Source organism: Anoplophora glabripennis, unplaced genomic scaffold (assembly GCF_000390285.2).
Source record: "Anoplophora glabripennis isolate ALB-LARVAE unplaced genomic scaffold, Agla_2.0 scaffold278, whole genome shotgun sequence".
Classification (NCBI taxonomy): domain Eukaryota; kingdom Metazoa; phylum Arthropoda; class Insecta; order Coleoptera; family Cerambycidae; genus Anoplophora; species Anoplophora glabripennis.
Genome location: NW_019416472.1, coordinates 506,457 through 521,437, shown reverse-complemented (window position 1 = coordinate 521,437; position 14,981 = coordinate 506,457). Strand labels below are relative to the sequence as shown.

The 14,981-nt window shown below is 31.1% G+C and overlaps 1 protein-coding gene across 3 annotated transcripts in view; it reads left to right on the top strand.

Annotated features, from left to right (window-relative positions):
• LOC108906618 (G protein-activated inward rectifier potassium channel 3) overlaps positions 1–14,981 on the top strand; it is a 49,975-nt gene that overhangs the window by 18,759 nt on the left and 16,235 nt on the right. For all 3 annotated transcript variants that reach the window (XM_018709924.2, XM_018709925.2, XM_018709926.2), the window contains exon 2: positions 14,401–14,759. In XM_018709924.2, the coding sequence (XP_018565440.1) occupies positions 14,401–14,759 (359 nt within the window). The remainder of the gene's footprint in view (positions 1–14,400; positions 14,760–14,981) is intronic.

Sequence of the window (14,981 nt, the reverse complement as noted above, 5' to 3'; positions counted from 1 at the left end):
ATAATAATAATAATAATAATAATAATAATAATAATAATAATAATAATAAATCACTGACATACTGTTAGGGTGAAAAAAATTAAATTATTATTGAGATTTGAGAACTAAAACAAATACTTGTTTATAAGTTGTCTTGAATTCACCTCACAAATAATAGAAATTCGTTAGTGCTTACTGTCCTGTCATCTCCAACATAATTTACAAAGAATACCTTTTGAGAATGACATATTATTAATATCCTCATTGTTGGAAGATTTGCTATCAAAGTACTCCAATTGTAGTCAAATAGTTTCCCTGAAAATAATACAGCATTGATGGTCTATGTCACTGGTTTTTCCAACTTTATTTTGAATACAATGTAATAACTTTGTACCAAATACTCGAAATAAAATTTGTAATCTGGTGATTCCGCTTGGCTTCCACAGTAACCATAAAAATGTTTTTTTACAAGGTGGGGAGTTGGTACCCGATTTAAATTACATATAACAAAATAAGTAAATAAAATCAATAGCCATTTTTATTTCTACTAACGAATGCTCTTAGCTGTTTACTAGATATTGCCAGGTATACCTCAATGTGGACCGGTGCTTTAGTCCACAGAGAGGTTGAACTACACTGATATACTGCATATACAGGGTGTTTGTAAATAAGTGCGAATTATTTTAGGAGGTGGTTGCCAAAGTTATTTTGTGAAAAAAAGTTCATATAAAGTTAGGTCGAAATATGCGTTTAAATGTTAATTTTTATTTATTTTTTTTAATTATTTCAAATAGTTTTAAAGATATTGATTAGAAATTTGATGGGTGTATTTTCTTTAGAAATATTGACAGCAACCTACTGGATGATGCACCAATAATAGAAATTAAAAATACACAACTTGTAATAAAATATGTTTTTTTTCTCAAAAACGGTGCATCCTAAGAAAAAAATTTAAGAGACCAATTTCATTCAGAATTGATGGCGGATTTCTAAAAAAATGTCAAAACGCAAAAAAAGTCAGCGGTATACCATTTTTTTTTTTAATTTAAAAAGGTTGTGGCATTCTCGCACGAACGCCATTGGTGCAAATAGAAATATTCGGATCACCCCAAAAAATGCACATTTATCCCTCCAAAGCGTTTTTCAAATTTTGAGGCAATATCTCTAAAACTCTTTGAAATAATCCAAATAAATAAAAAAATAAAATTTGAACACTCTATCACGGAAACGAAGCACATTTCGACCTACGTTTATATAAACTTTTTTTCACAAAATAACTTCGACAACCACCCCTCAAAACATTTCGCACGTATCTACAAACACACTGTAGAAATTGTTCAACTATGCACATACGAGTTCAGAAAATAACCAAACGTTTTTATTTTAAACATTATTGGTCCTTGGTTCGTTCAAAGTACTCGCCCCCCTTATTCACACGCTTTTCCATGGGGTCTTTCCATTTGGCGAAGCAGACCTGGATAACTTCTTTTGAATTGGTCTTTAAAATCTGTAACGAATGTGCTTTGATGTCATCATTATTCTGAAAATAGCGTCGTTTAAGCACTGATTTTAATTTCGGAAATAAGAAAAATCACAAGGAGTTAGGTCTGGCGAGTAAGGAGGGTCATGGAGGACAGTAATCTGATTTTTGGCACAAAACTGGCGAATTGACAAAGTTGAATGTGTGGGTGCATTGTCATGGTGCAAGAACCACTAGTGGCCTCGCCACGACTCTGGTCTCTTTTTGCGAATTTTTCACATAACCCTTGGAAAACATCTTCGTAGTACACACGGTTCACTATTTCGCCTAGAAGCAATAATTCAACATGCACAATTCCATTAAAGTCGAACAAAATAGTGAACATCACTTTGACATTGGATCGAGACTGACGTGCTTTTTTGGAGCGTGGAAATCCTTTGCCAATCCATTGTGATCCTTCGAATGAATGTTTCATCGTCATTGGAATGTTCAAGGAGTTGCCGACTTTCTTAAAAGTAAAATATACAAATTTCTGCTGATTTTTATTTAGTTAAAAATCAAAAAGGACAATTCGAAAATGATTTAAAAATACACTTCTGTACGGCATGGAAACTGGTCCACTGTAAAACCTGACCTTGCGCAAGGCAAAGCATGCAGTCGTAGACCGGCACAACGGCAAAGTGTAATAAAAAATGAACTGACAAAAAATTGAAAGAATTTCTTTCCTAAGGAAAGAAATAAATTAAATTTCACAACACATATTTTATATCAGCAAATTCAACTACTTTTGCCGCTATTATTATTATTAATTAATAAAATTAATTTGTGGTTTGACATACCTGATGTTACAACAACTGATCAAAATTTTATCCACCGGCGTGTAAACACATTTGGGTCTGTCGTACCCAGTTTCTACGAACTAACACAAATATTTTTTACTTCACCATAACACAAATAGTTCACCATAACACAAATGTTGTCTAGCTTCACCATAACACAAATACTTCACTATAACACAAATGTTCCCTTGCTTCACCATAACACAAATTCTTCACCATAACGCAAATGTTGCCTTGCTTCGCCATAACACAAATACTTCACTATAACACAAATGTTCTCTTGCTTCACCATAACACAAATACTTCACCATAACACAAATGTTCTCTTGCTTCACCATAAAACAAATTCTTCACCATAACACAAATGTTGTCTTCCATCGCCATAACACAAATACTTCACTATAACACAAATGTTGTCTTGCTTCTCCATAAATTAAAACGGCATCCATCAACTCCGAATTGCTATACATATAAGCCATTTTTGACACTTGGAAAAGAATTGTAATACCTACTAAAATCAGATTTCAGTATTTGGAATCACGTGGGGCCACGTGGAGAGAGAGAGAGAGAGAGAGAGAGAGCGAATTGCGTACAGGGCACAACGCTGGAGACTGCAATAGCCCAGCAATGTAAAGGTTTTAAATACTACAACTTCAATAATTTTTTTCTCGGAAACTATAAGGATTTTACAAAAAAAATTTTACATTGACTCCGTTTTTCATAACGCACCTATTCTCAATTTTTTTCGGATAAGTTGTGAATCGCCCTCTGTGTATTGTTATAGGCATTTTATATTGAATAATTACTTTTCCCCCGCTCTGTTCGATATATTTTATTTGTACACTTTACGTGTATAAATTATACAAGTTATTAAAGCCTATTATAAAAGATTCAAATAACTACAAAACAATGATGAAAACAAGAATTATGGAACTTGGGAAAAAATAGGTAAAAGATCAGAATTGTGTGTGATTATTACTACTATTAAGAAAATCAAATTAAATATAGAATCTTTACCACCGCGTACACAGAGGATGTGATTAAGGACAAAGGTTTAATTTTAAAACTGCTCTAGATAACCCAACAGTTTTATTACAATTATCAGACTTAAATATCCTGCTTAGTTATTCTCAGTATTTTTTAAATATATTAAACATTCATCACTTTAGACGAGTACGGCAAACAAAATTTTTAAAAATGGTAAAGAGTACGTTGTTAACAATGATGTATTATTCATATATTTAGCGTAAAAATACCACTTATAGTATATATCTACTGATTTGTGATTAAATTTAACTATCATTATGGCTGTTTCCGATGGGATAACTTGGATTGCGAAGAATGTCAAGGATGTTCGAGAAAGGTAAAGTAATTAATTTACCTATGTAGATACAATTTTTTCATAAATTTCACGAATAATAAATGATAATAACATACATTTCCTTTTTCTCATCCAATGGACATTTGATTGAACTAGGAATTATAATATAAATAGTTAAAATTGTGTTATTTAACCAACTTAGCCCCCTAAGAAAAAGTAAATGCATGATATCGTGTCATCAAATTAATTGTGCCTTTAGATTTGACACTACTACTTTCACAAAAAAAAAACGGAAATAAAAATTTCGCCATGTTGCAAATTTATTAATTTTTAATAAATTACTTCTTGAAATGATCACAGTTTTTTCCAGCCATTTCGTGTGATAGAAAATAATAAAAATTTGTTTTTTTTTAACATTAGGTTGATTTGAACATTTTATTGCTGATATGTATTTCACTTACGTCGGACACACAAAATAAAACTTCAAAAGTGACACTTTTTTTCTAAAATCTACTTTTGAAATTTTTATTGATATCCTTTCAGCAAATAAATAATGCGATAGGGAGGGATATTTGCATTTTATTCTTGACAAAACCGCAAGTGAGTAGTAAATTATTGTATGCAGTACACTGCAAAAAATGTAAACCTTGAAAAACGTAAAATTACGGCACGAATCATTGGCAATTCTGTTACCTATGATTCGTACCTGAATATTACTTAGCTTATATAAATTTACAAAAAAGTTGTAAATTCACATCGTAACTTTAAATAGATCCATACATATATTACTGTGTGATTTTGCATATATAATGTTACAATTTTAATAAGTACTAATTTAATTTGACCTTGTAAAACTGTAATTTTACTTTGTAAAATTGTAATTTTACTCTGTAAAATTGTAATTTTACATTGTAGAATATTAATGTTATCATGTAAAATTGTAATTCTACAACGTAAAATTGTAATTTTGATATGTAAAATTTTTGTTTTACACACTATTTTTACAATGTAGTTGTAAAACTATTTTGTGTTTTTTAGGTTGACACAGTAAAATTGTATTATTTAGGCCCGGTACTTTGAGTCTCGGTTAAAGCTGGATTAACTCATCAGACTGATTAGACTTTACATATACTGATTTATTTTATAAATCACAGTGTAATCGCTTGATTAGTTAATCAAACCTTAACCGAGACTCAAAGTACCGGGCCTTAGAGATATTTTTACACCTACATGTAGAAATGCAGTGTATTTTCACTAAATAATGCATATGGTGTAAGTTGAAAATTTTACGTAGATATAATTTAGAATAATGTAACATTTAAGTTTCATACTACAAAATTATAATACGTACCTTTTTTTTACTTTTTGGTAAAGGTGTGAAACTAACTTAAATCAATTCCCATAATTTTGTGCAGAAAAATTCAAAAGTGAGCTGTGCGCTGGCTAAACTTTTGTTATTAATTAACAGTTAATAAGTTTTAATACACACATTTCACATAAAATGTCACTAACAGCAATGTTATTGTACATAAATATTAAATAATAAAGTACTTATTGTTAACTTCAAATTTAAACTTCGTTAATAGGTATAAATTTATTAAATTCCAGTAGGATATGCTATTTAACTCCGTAGCGCTGGATTTAAGTAAAGTAGTTCTGAAAGTTTTTGTTAAAATAATGTTTATTGTGGACAACTTTGACTATCTGTTATCCGAAATTAAATTTAATCAAATAGCAAAAAATATAATGTAATGTAACCTCCAAGTCAGCCGAGCTAACCCAAACATATTAGAATTGGACCTCTTAAAAAAGTTATTCAGTTGTTTAAATATTAAGAATAAGTATATCATTAAGAATGGGCAATCTCTAAACAGGAGTTACTACACACCAAAATGTGTTCTGATTTACTGAAGTAACAGAGAGTAACCATGTACAGATAGCGGCAAATTCAGCATCAAATTCGTAATTCTCGTGCCAAAAAACATAAAATCACCAATTTTCGAGTTGATTCTGCTGAAAATTTCAAAATTATTGAGAAATTTGAAATTAAAATTTCCAACTTTGTTGTTGGTCCAGTTTAGAGATTGCCCATTCTCAATGAATGACCCTGTATATGAGTATCAAATCAAGAATTCTTAATATTGTTAAATTTTAACTAACCACTTTTTGGTACACATTATCAAGTCAATAAAATCGTTAATTGTTAACAATTAAGACATTGCTTTTTTAATTAAGAGTACACAGTAATCCATATCTTTTCGAGGAAAAGAACTTTTTTCGTATAAAATAAAAACGAATAAAACATAGTTTCATAATTCCTAGTCTAAACTACAAAATAAACTATTTATTTTATTGTAAAGGTATTACACTCTAATCCTACAATTATGTACTAATGTTTAAGAGTAAATTTTGTAATTAGGAAAGTTATTTAATAATTTCATTATATCAGCCATGTGTATTTGCGTAGATTATTGTTATTTTAGATAGCTTCTGATTCCATCCTTGTCTGTGGAATTATTTCTTTACCATATGCAGCATCCAGCTTATTATCAGTTATTATCAAAGAACTATTTCATACTATATGAATTGATTAGAATTAGCTTAATACCCTTAGAATGAAGAAAAAACTAATAATGAAATAGATGTGAGTAAAATATTGTGGAAGTAATTCAATGCTGATCGAGGCAGAGTGGTTATTTCACATCATATTATTAATATTTATACCTAATAATAATGTTATGACAAAGTAAACTACTTCGACACATATTTATTAAAATTATAAATTAGTTTAAATAACTTACCTTTATCTTTTTTAAGAAAGATCACTAATTATAAGTATAACGCACAATATACGCACAACTCACTACTACAACTACACAACGTGGTCTGTCTGACCAATTCCATCATTGCTAGTCTAGACGCGCTGTTGTTTCTACATTAAATCTTCTGTAAATATACTTACCTTTAATGTAAAATCACATAACCAAATGAAATATACATTTTTATTGTAAAAATTTTTAACTGTGGTAATAGCACGGTGTAAATTTACCGAAATTGTGATTATAAAGTAAAAACACATAACTTTCTTAGTAAAATATAAATATTTTTATTATTACGAAGAATATTTAATTTTACTTTACTTATTATGTAATACTGTAGTGTAAATTCACAAATGTATTGGATTTTTACCCCAATTTGAAAAGTGTGTATTTTATTTTTATAAACTACTTAGTAAAGAACAAATTACTATATTCATATTGTCTGAAGTTACCTATTTGTGACACGATTTTAGCTTTACCTTTATTTATTTGAGTATTTTTCCACTTGTGACAAAAATTAATTAAATAAACCATTGCGTCATTGTGCTATTTTTGAGATTAATTCTGTAGGTGAGATATAGATGTTACATCTATGAATAGTCACTGCTACTCCATGCCTAGGCCTTCAAACGACCATCATTCGTCAGTCGAACCCACCAGGCATATACCGGTTTCGAACATAATAGTTCACATCAGTACATTATAGGAGCTCCAACTGTTCACTAGATATTTTTGTATGTTTTAATTCTGGTCTGGCCACAGGACAGGTAGTTGTTTCCCGCAATGCAGTTCAAAAATCGCCTACTAGTCACACAGGTCACAGGTCTTACTTTTATAGTACTTTCGAAATGGCAGGTTGCTCTCTGCCAGTTTGGCCATTTGAAAGCCTAGGAATTCAATAGCAGTGACAATTTATGAATGTAGTATTTACATCTTGTGACTTTACCTGACTAGCATTGGAGCTCATTCTGTCTGAACGTCGATCTGCGAGTACTGGTGTGCATAACATTGAACAAAATTGTACCTGTTATATTATTATTAATTTATGCATCTTGCGGACACGTTTGGTCAATCAAGCTGTCATGTCTGTAGATAAGACACCAAGAATATCTAAATAATAAGTTCGGAATCGGATTCGACTGACGAATTATCCTAGCTGTTTACTAGATATTGCTGATTTCAATGCTGGTCAGGGTACGTAACCCGCAGAGTAGTCGTTTCCCAAATTAACAGTTTGGAACTAACTTCACTTAATAAAAAATATCTAGTGATGTGCGTTTTTTGCCTGCTTTTTGACAGTGTGAGATTTATGTTTAAATCATACTTATTTCATAAAACTAACCCTTGATTGATCTTTTTGGCGTATATTTAACTAATTTTTGCCACATGTGGGAAAATGTTCAAATAAATAGAGGAACAACATTATTTTGCTCTAAAAAATTTTTTGAGTTGTTTTGTAATTCTGGGGTAGAGATAGTGGACATATATTTTTTTCATTTGGGTATGGCTGACACTATTTCACAGATTTAAATAAAATCTGACATTTAATAAAAAAGAATTGCCAGTTTGTGAAAATAATGGCGAATGCGCTGGGAATTTTGTAAGCTTGTGCCATAAATATTAAAATATATCAAATAATGATAAGAAACAAAATTATATTTGAACAGTAGGATTTAAAAAAAAACTACGTCATACGCATTTCTTTCATTTCAAAAAATACTCACAACATTTATCTTTAAAGTTTAGTAAAGTATAAATAAGTTACTAAATTATAGAGAAATGATAAAATAATATTGTATATTATTTTCATATTTCCAATTTACTTCTAATTTTTGAAAACATTGCCATTATATTGGAATTTACTTCTTTATCGCAAAAAAAGACTAGGTAAATCAAAATTCTTGCCTGTCTAATGTTGATTTATTTGTTGGACAAACAAAAAATTCAATTTCTTTTGAACTAGACTAAAATTTGACTATATCAGTATAAACAGACACTGAAGCAAAAATCTTGACTTATCCATATCATTATTAATAAGATTCACTAAAAAAAAACAGGAACACCGAAAAATAAATGACAACATGGTAGAATCGTATAATTTAATAAATTTAAAATAACAGGTCTGGCGTCCAACTTACATATCTCTTGATATATTTATTCAAAGCTTATATAAACTGCTAATTACATTAAAATATGATATCTTAATTTCCATTCAGCGTATTTACAAATATTTACTTATGGTTCTGTTTCAAGCAGATGTGAAATAAATGAAAACATTTTTTAAGATAAATGATAAAGATTATATTGCTATAATAAATCTTTACGTGACTAGGTCAATTTATACATAGAAGAATAAATTCAAAGATAATGCGATTACTTCTACAAATTTTAAATATTTATACATGAGATTATATAATTTTAACCATAGTTCATGTTTATTTATACCATGGGTATAGTAGTTACAAAAATTGTCGGCTTGTTTGATTTCATTTGCAAAACCCAGTGTCAATAAAATATTTTTTCATAAGGTGTGTTTCAAATTAAGAAAATATATATAACCATCTTCATTTTGCTGTTTTTTGCAAAAAAGTGGAAAAACATTTTAAAGTGATTCTTTTTTAAAACTATCAATTTTTCATGACCTTGATTGAGTTCAAAACGCATTCAAATTGTTTCTATTAATAAATTAAGTTAAATAACAATACCCTAACTCATTTGCGGACAAAATTTTCGCTTTACTACCTTCAACTAATTAGCGAAATGTTCTGAAATCAGAATTACTGCACTTTTATCATGATTTTAATTAAAAAAGTATGTAATTTATTACACCCGTTTCCGTTGTTTAATTACCGAAAAAAATGTTCACCATATTATGTTGGAAATATTGTGACAGTAGTAGATAAAGATGTTTTCACACCCTTTATTTTAGATTCAATGAAAAATAAATAATGAGTTGGTACATATGTGTTTAACAGATAACATATATAGTTTGTAATAACATGTTTAGTTTATAATTAACACAATTTCTTCTGGAATTGTTTGTTAAAATAATGCTGCAATTATTAGAACTATTGAAGGTATTGGTTATTTCGTGACCAAGGAATGAAATAATAAAGACGACTACCAGAAAAAACATTGTTCATTTAATTTTCTGTGAGATTATTCAAAAACTTGTGCCTCTATTTTCATAATTAATTCAAAATTAATGTCTGTTACACAATCAGAATGTTTCAGAGATGTGTACGTTCCTGAAAAATGAGACGTAAAGTGAACAATTTTTTAAGCAACTTACATTGCAAAAACAAGAACAAAATTTCAGAAAAAAAAAGGAATTCAAAACTTGAATCCACCTCTGTAGTTGGTGCACAATTTAACAATAGATTTGTAAATTAAAAAAAAATAAAAATGGTTAACGGATCCCTACCCTACAAGAATCAATGGATTGTTTTTTAAAAACTTACTTTTTTCCTATAATCTTGATGTCTCAATGACAAATAGATAAATAATAAGATATCACTATAAAAACACAAAATTCGCTTTAGGTCTTGTTTTTATCTTTTATAGATAAATAAAAAAAATACATCTTATTGTGTGAAATTTCAAAACTATTATGGGCTAAAATAAATTGGGCGCAAGGGCATATACTTTTATCCAACACTTGTATATAATGATACTATAATTTCTTTGGTTTTAAAATCACTAGTGAGTTATAAGTCATAAGTCACTAGTAAGTTATGACTTATAAACACAATAGTGACTTACAGAAATCATAAAAAGACAAATGTTTGGTTTATTTTTCTCGTTTTTATTAGAAAATCAATTTGAAACAGTAATAAGTTAACAAATAACCTAAAATGCTACAACTTACAATCTACCTACTTATTAATATTAACATTTATGGCAAAGCCGTAATTTGATGCCAAAGGATTATTGATATCATTTTGTGACTGTGGTAAATTTATAGAACAGGTTGCCTCTTTGCTTGTGCTTGCTTCAGGAGTCTGCACCTCTTGTATTTTTTTAGCAATATCAATGCTGGAAATTAACTCTTCTATATAACATTCTGCCACGGTAGATGACTTTATCCCCTCCAGCATTGGCCAAGAGAGTTGCAGATGCGCGACGCAAGCCATGCCCTGTATACAGGATGATTCATTAATAATGGGACAGAGCTTAAGGGCATGTTGCTGACCTCAAAATAGAGCGATTAAACCAAATATGCCTTATCCGAATGTTGCTCCTTTTCGATCTACAGGGTGTTAAATTTGAAAAAATATTTTCGATTTTTTTAAATATCTTGAGCATCTTTGAACGGATTGTCTTGAAAGTTTGTACACATATGTTTTCTTAGGTGGTAATTACGGAAATGGTAACTATTTTGCAATCACATCTAGGATGCGCTAGTTGTAGTGTTCCGTCGGAGTAAACATATGTCAAACTTTTTTGTCCTTCAAAAGTCTGAATTTCCAATAAGAAATTATTAAACTACGTTCAATTCTAAATAAAAAAGATATACCTGTTAAAAATCGATAAACTTAATCGTTTTCGAAATAAGAACGATTTAATATTTCTTTACAAAATTATTTGTTTGAACGTACGCCTTTAAATAAGTAGGCCGCTGTCAATGAAATGTCATGTATTATTTATGTCAATTCTAAGCAACTTATAAATACTAGACAGTTTAGTTCTTCTTCGTTTGTGATTTTTATCATTAAAATGCCGCGTTATAATGATTATTCGTTTGTTGCAATGAGAAACATGGTATGTGTGTATGCCCAAGAAAATTATTGTGGTCGTCATGCAGCAGCGAGGTACATGGAGTTATATCCAAATAACAGACAACCTAACCACAAGCTTTTCAAGACGTTGTACGACAGATTAGGAGAAATGGGATCATTTCGCCCTAAACGAGACGTTGGAAGGCCTAAAGTATTAGCGGCGGAGCAAGAAGAGGATGTTTTAGTGCGAATTGCCGAAAATACGCAAACAAGCTCACGTCGAATTTCATCAGCTACTGGTGTAAGTCAGCCTTCCGTCTTCAGAATATTCCACAAAAAAAAATTGTATCCTTACCATTTTCGTCCAGTTCAACAGTAGATGCCACAAGATCCTCCTGGTAGATTTCGGTTCGCACAGTTTCTTCGTCGGCAACAAAATGCTGACCCTACATTTTATAATAAAATATTGTTTACGGACGAACCTACATTTACCCGGCGCCGTGTATTTAATTGGAGAAATAGCCATTCCTGGGAACTGGAAAATCCTTACTTGCCACGAGAACAACATTTTCAGCATGAATTCTCAATAAATATTTGGTGTGGAATACGTCCACTTAATGGGGAAAATTATTTAAATTCTTTAACAAATGACTTGCCACTCATTCTTGAAAATATCCCCTTAAATTTACGGCAAACCTTTTGGTTTATGCATGATGGTGCTCCTGCACATTACTCCCGACCAGTAAGAGAATATCTTGATATAAGTTTTCGAAACCGTTGCGCTGCGCGTAGCTCTGATTTAAATCCCCTAGATTTTTATTTCTGGGGTAACGTTAAATCTTTAGTTTATAAAGATGTTGTACATACTCGAGAAGAGCTGTGGGCAAAAATACAAGAATCTGTTAACATTATCAGAGATCAACAAAGAAGTCTATTCAGTGTCAGACAAAATTTTAACGAGAGAATAAAAAAATTTAATGAAAACAATGGTCGCCACTTTGAGAATCTATTGTAATTAGACTTAAGCATAATAAATTGTTCAGTTGTTACTGTGTTTGTCTTAATTCGTAATTAAGTCATCTTATTTAAAGGCGTACATTCAAACAAATAATTTTGTAAAGAAATAGTAAATCGTTCTTATTTCGAAAACGGTTAAATTTATCGATTTTTAACAGGTATATCTTTTTTAGTTAGAATTAAACGTAGTTTAATAATTTCTTATTGAAATTCAGATTTTTGAAGGACAAAAAAGTTTGACATATGTTTACTCCGATGGAACACTACAACTAGCGCATCCTAGATGTGATTGCAAAATAGTTACCATTTCCGTAATTACCACCTAAGAAAACATAGGTGTACAAACTTTCAAGACAATCCGTTCAAAGATGCTCAAGATATTTAAAAAAATCGACACCCTGTAGATCGAAAAGGAGCAACATTCGGATGAGGCATATTTGGCTTAATCGCTCTATTTTGAGGTCAGCAACATGCCCTTAAGCTCTGTCCCATTATTAATGAATCACCCTGTATAAATTAGAATCTATCAAACCCAAGATTCGCGCAACAACGTTAGGGATTTTTGAGAGCTTATTAATACCATTGACGTGTGCATTTTCCCTTTTGAAAATTGCAAAAGAACCTTTTATGCTGCACATTTTGAGGCGTTAGCTTAGACTATTTTTTAATTAATTAAATTGGATTAACACAAAATCCTTAATTTAACACAGCGAAGCTTCTTGGTTTGTTCGTTTTAATATTTGAAATCATGATGTGGATATGCTGCCTTTTGTCCTCTATATTGTCTATGCTTAGACGGGTCAATTATTCCTCGCAACGGCAAGCGCCACAAACTGCTAATATCAACGCCACCTAGAAATAACAAATTTAATAAATATAACTCAGTTAAACTATTCAGTAGAACCTACCTTATTCATAAGATGATCTTCGTCTAGGGCTTCACGCAAAAATTGTTCGATTTGTTCTCTTTCTGAGACCTTGGATTTTTTAGTTGAAAATGTTTGTGCTTAGACTTTAGAAATGCCACTAGTCTTCCGAATTTAGAAATTTCAATGTTCATCATAAACTATCAAAGTTGAGTTCCAACATAGAATATTTAGTCCACAATGTAGCTGGAGCTAATTTCTCACTTAAATAATTGAAAAAATAAGCCAGCAAGACATCTTCATTTACGCCTTTCGCCCCTCTTTGATTTTCCAATCTTGAAATTCCTTCAGATCTGTGTTGTATATAGATTTTGATTTCTCCGGAATGATGCCTGCAGTAGCCGCATTAGCTTTTTCTAAAATTTCAGATGGAAAATCCACATTTTCCCTTTTTTTAGTCTTGGTTTTAGGATTTCAACGTGATTTCAACTCAAAAAATATTGTTTGTTTACTGACAACCCTTGGTTAAGACACAATTTAGGTTGACACTCGCATCCTCTGTAATATTTAAAAATACATTATTTTCATTACTTTTACTTTTTCTGACATCGACAACTTGAAATTTTAAGTTACTTTTATTTATTATTAACACAAAATTCTATGAAAGTGTTGCATAAAATTTTGTATGGCACTCGTGTGTTCCGTTACTTGGGAAAATTAGCTAAACATTTCCCAGCGTGACGTATACCGTAACACACTAGTACCATGAATAACTGTTTTTTTTAATTTATAGTGTGGGAAAATATATAAAAAAAAGAAAACTGCTTAAGAAGTGTCATAAATAAATATTAACAGCAATATTTCGCATTTCTTATTGCCGCATCAAAGCAGGACAATGACTTGATTTATGGATTATTCACTCACCAAATCTCGCGTCGTGAGCAAACGTCCTTAGCAGCATTTAATAATTGTGCCTAGGATGTTCATTATTATTTTTCTTTTAAAATGAGCACAACAGTTTATGGATATTAGTAAATAATAAAACATAATGAAAACCTTGCCATTGTTACCAACAACATAAAAATGAACTGTTCTTTTCTTTTTCCAAAAAATGTTTGTTGCATATCCAGATATTTGGTATCAAAGAACATCGTTTGAGTGATCATCATCATCATCAATTAGCTGAATATCTTTAAAATACAGTGACGGTCCAGTTCAGTTTTAATTAGTTCTAATTTTGCCTTAAAGCACTCTTCAAGGTCTCAGTTATATTACTGGTAGCATTATATCCAATCGCCGCTTAACCTCTCTCATGAATAATTTTCACAAACCGTTTCAATAATCCGTGATTCTATTTGCAGACGATCCTTCAGGCTCAATGCCGCGCGGAGGATGCGGAGACGCGCCATCTTCAAAAACGGCGACTGCAACATCCTACAATCTCGAATTTCAAAACGACGACTCAGGTACCTCCAAGACATCTTCACCACACTGGTGGACTCCCAATGGAGGTGGACGCTGACGATATTCGCGCTAGCGTTTTTGGGATCTTGGCTCATATTCGCCCTCTTCTGGTGGCTCATAGCCTACTCACACGACGACCTCAGCGAAGAGCACCTGCCGACTCATCAGGCTGATTCCAACTGGACTCCATGCGTCCTCAACATCTATGGGTTCACGTCGTGCTTTTTGTTCTCCATAGAAACGCAACATACTATAGGTGAGTGACAAAATGTTCATACAAACTGACCATTTGCTTTACTCTATTATTAAGAGAACTAAATTATTTGTATTTTGTCGTCTATTATACGGGGTGTCCCGAAATTCATGCAACAAAATTTGGTCATAGATTCTTAAGACAAATTTAGGGGACCCGTATTTTTTTCTTTTTGCCAATTGGCCGCCTCTTTCGGAGTTACAGCCCCCTGAAATCTGCACCTAA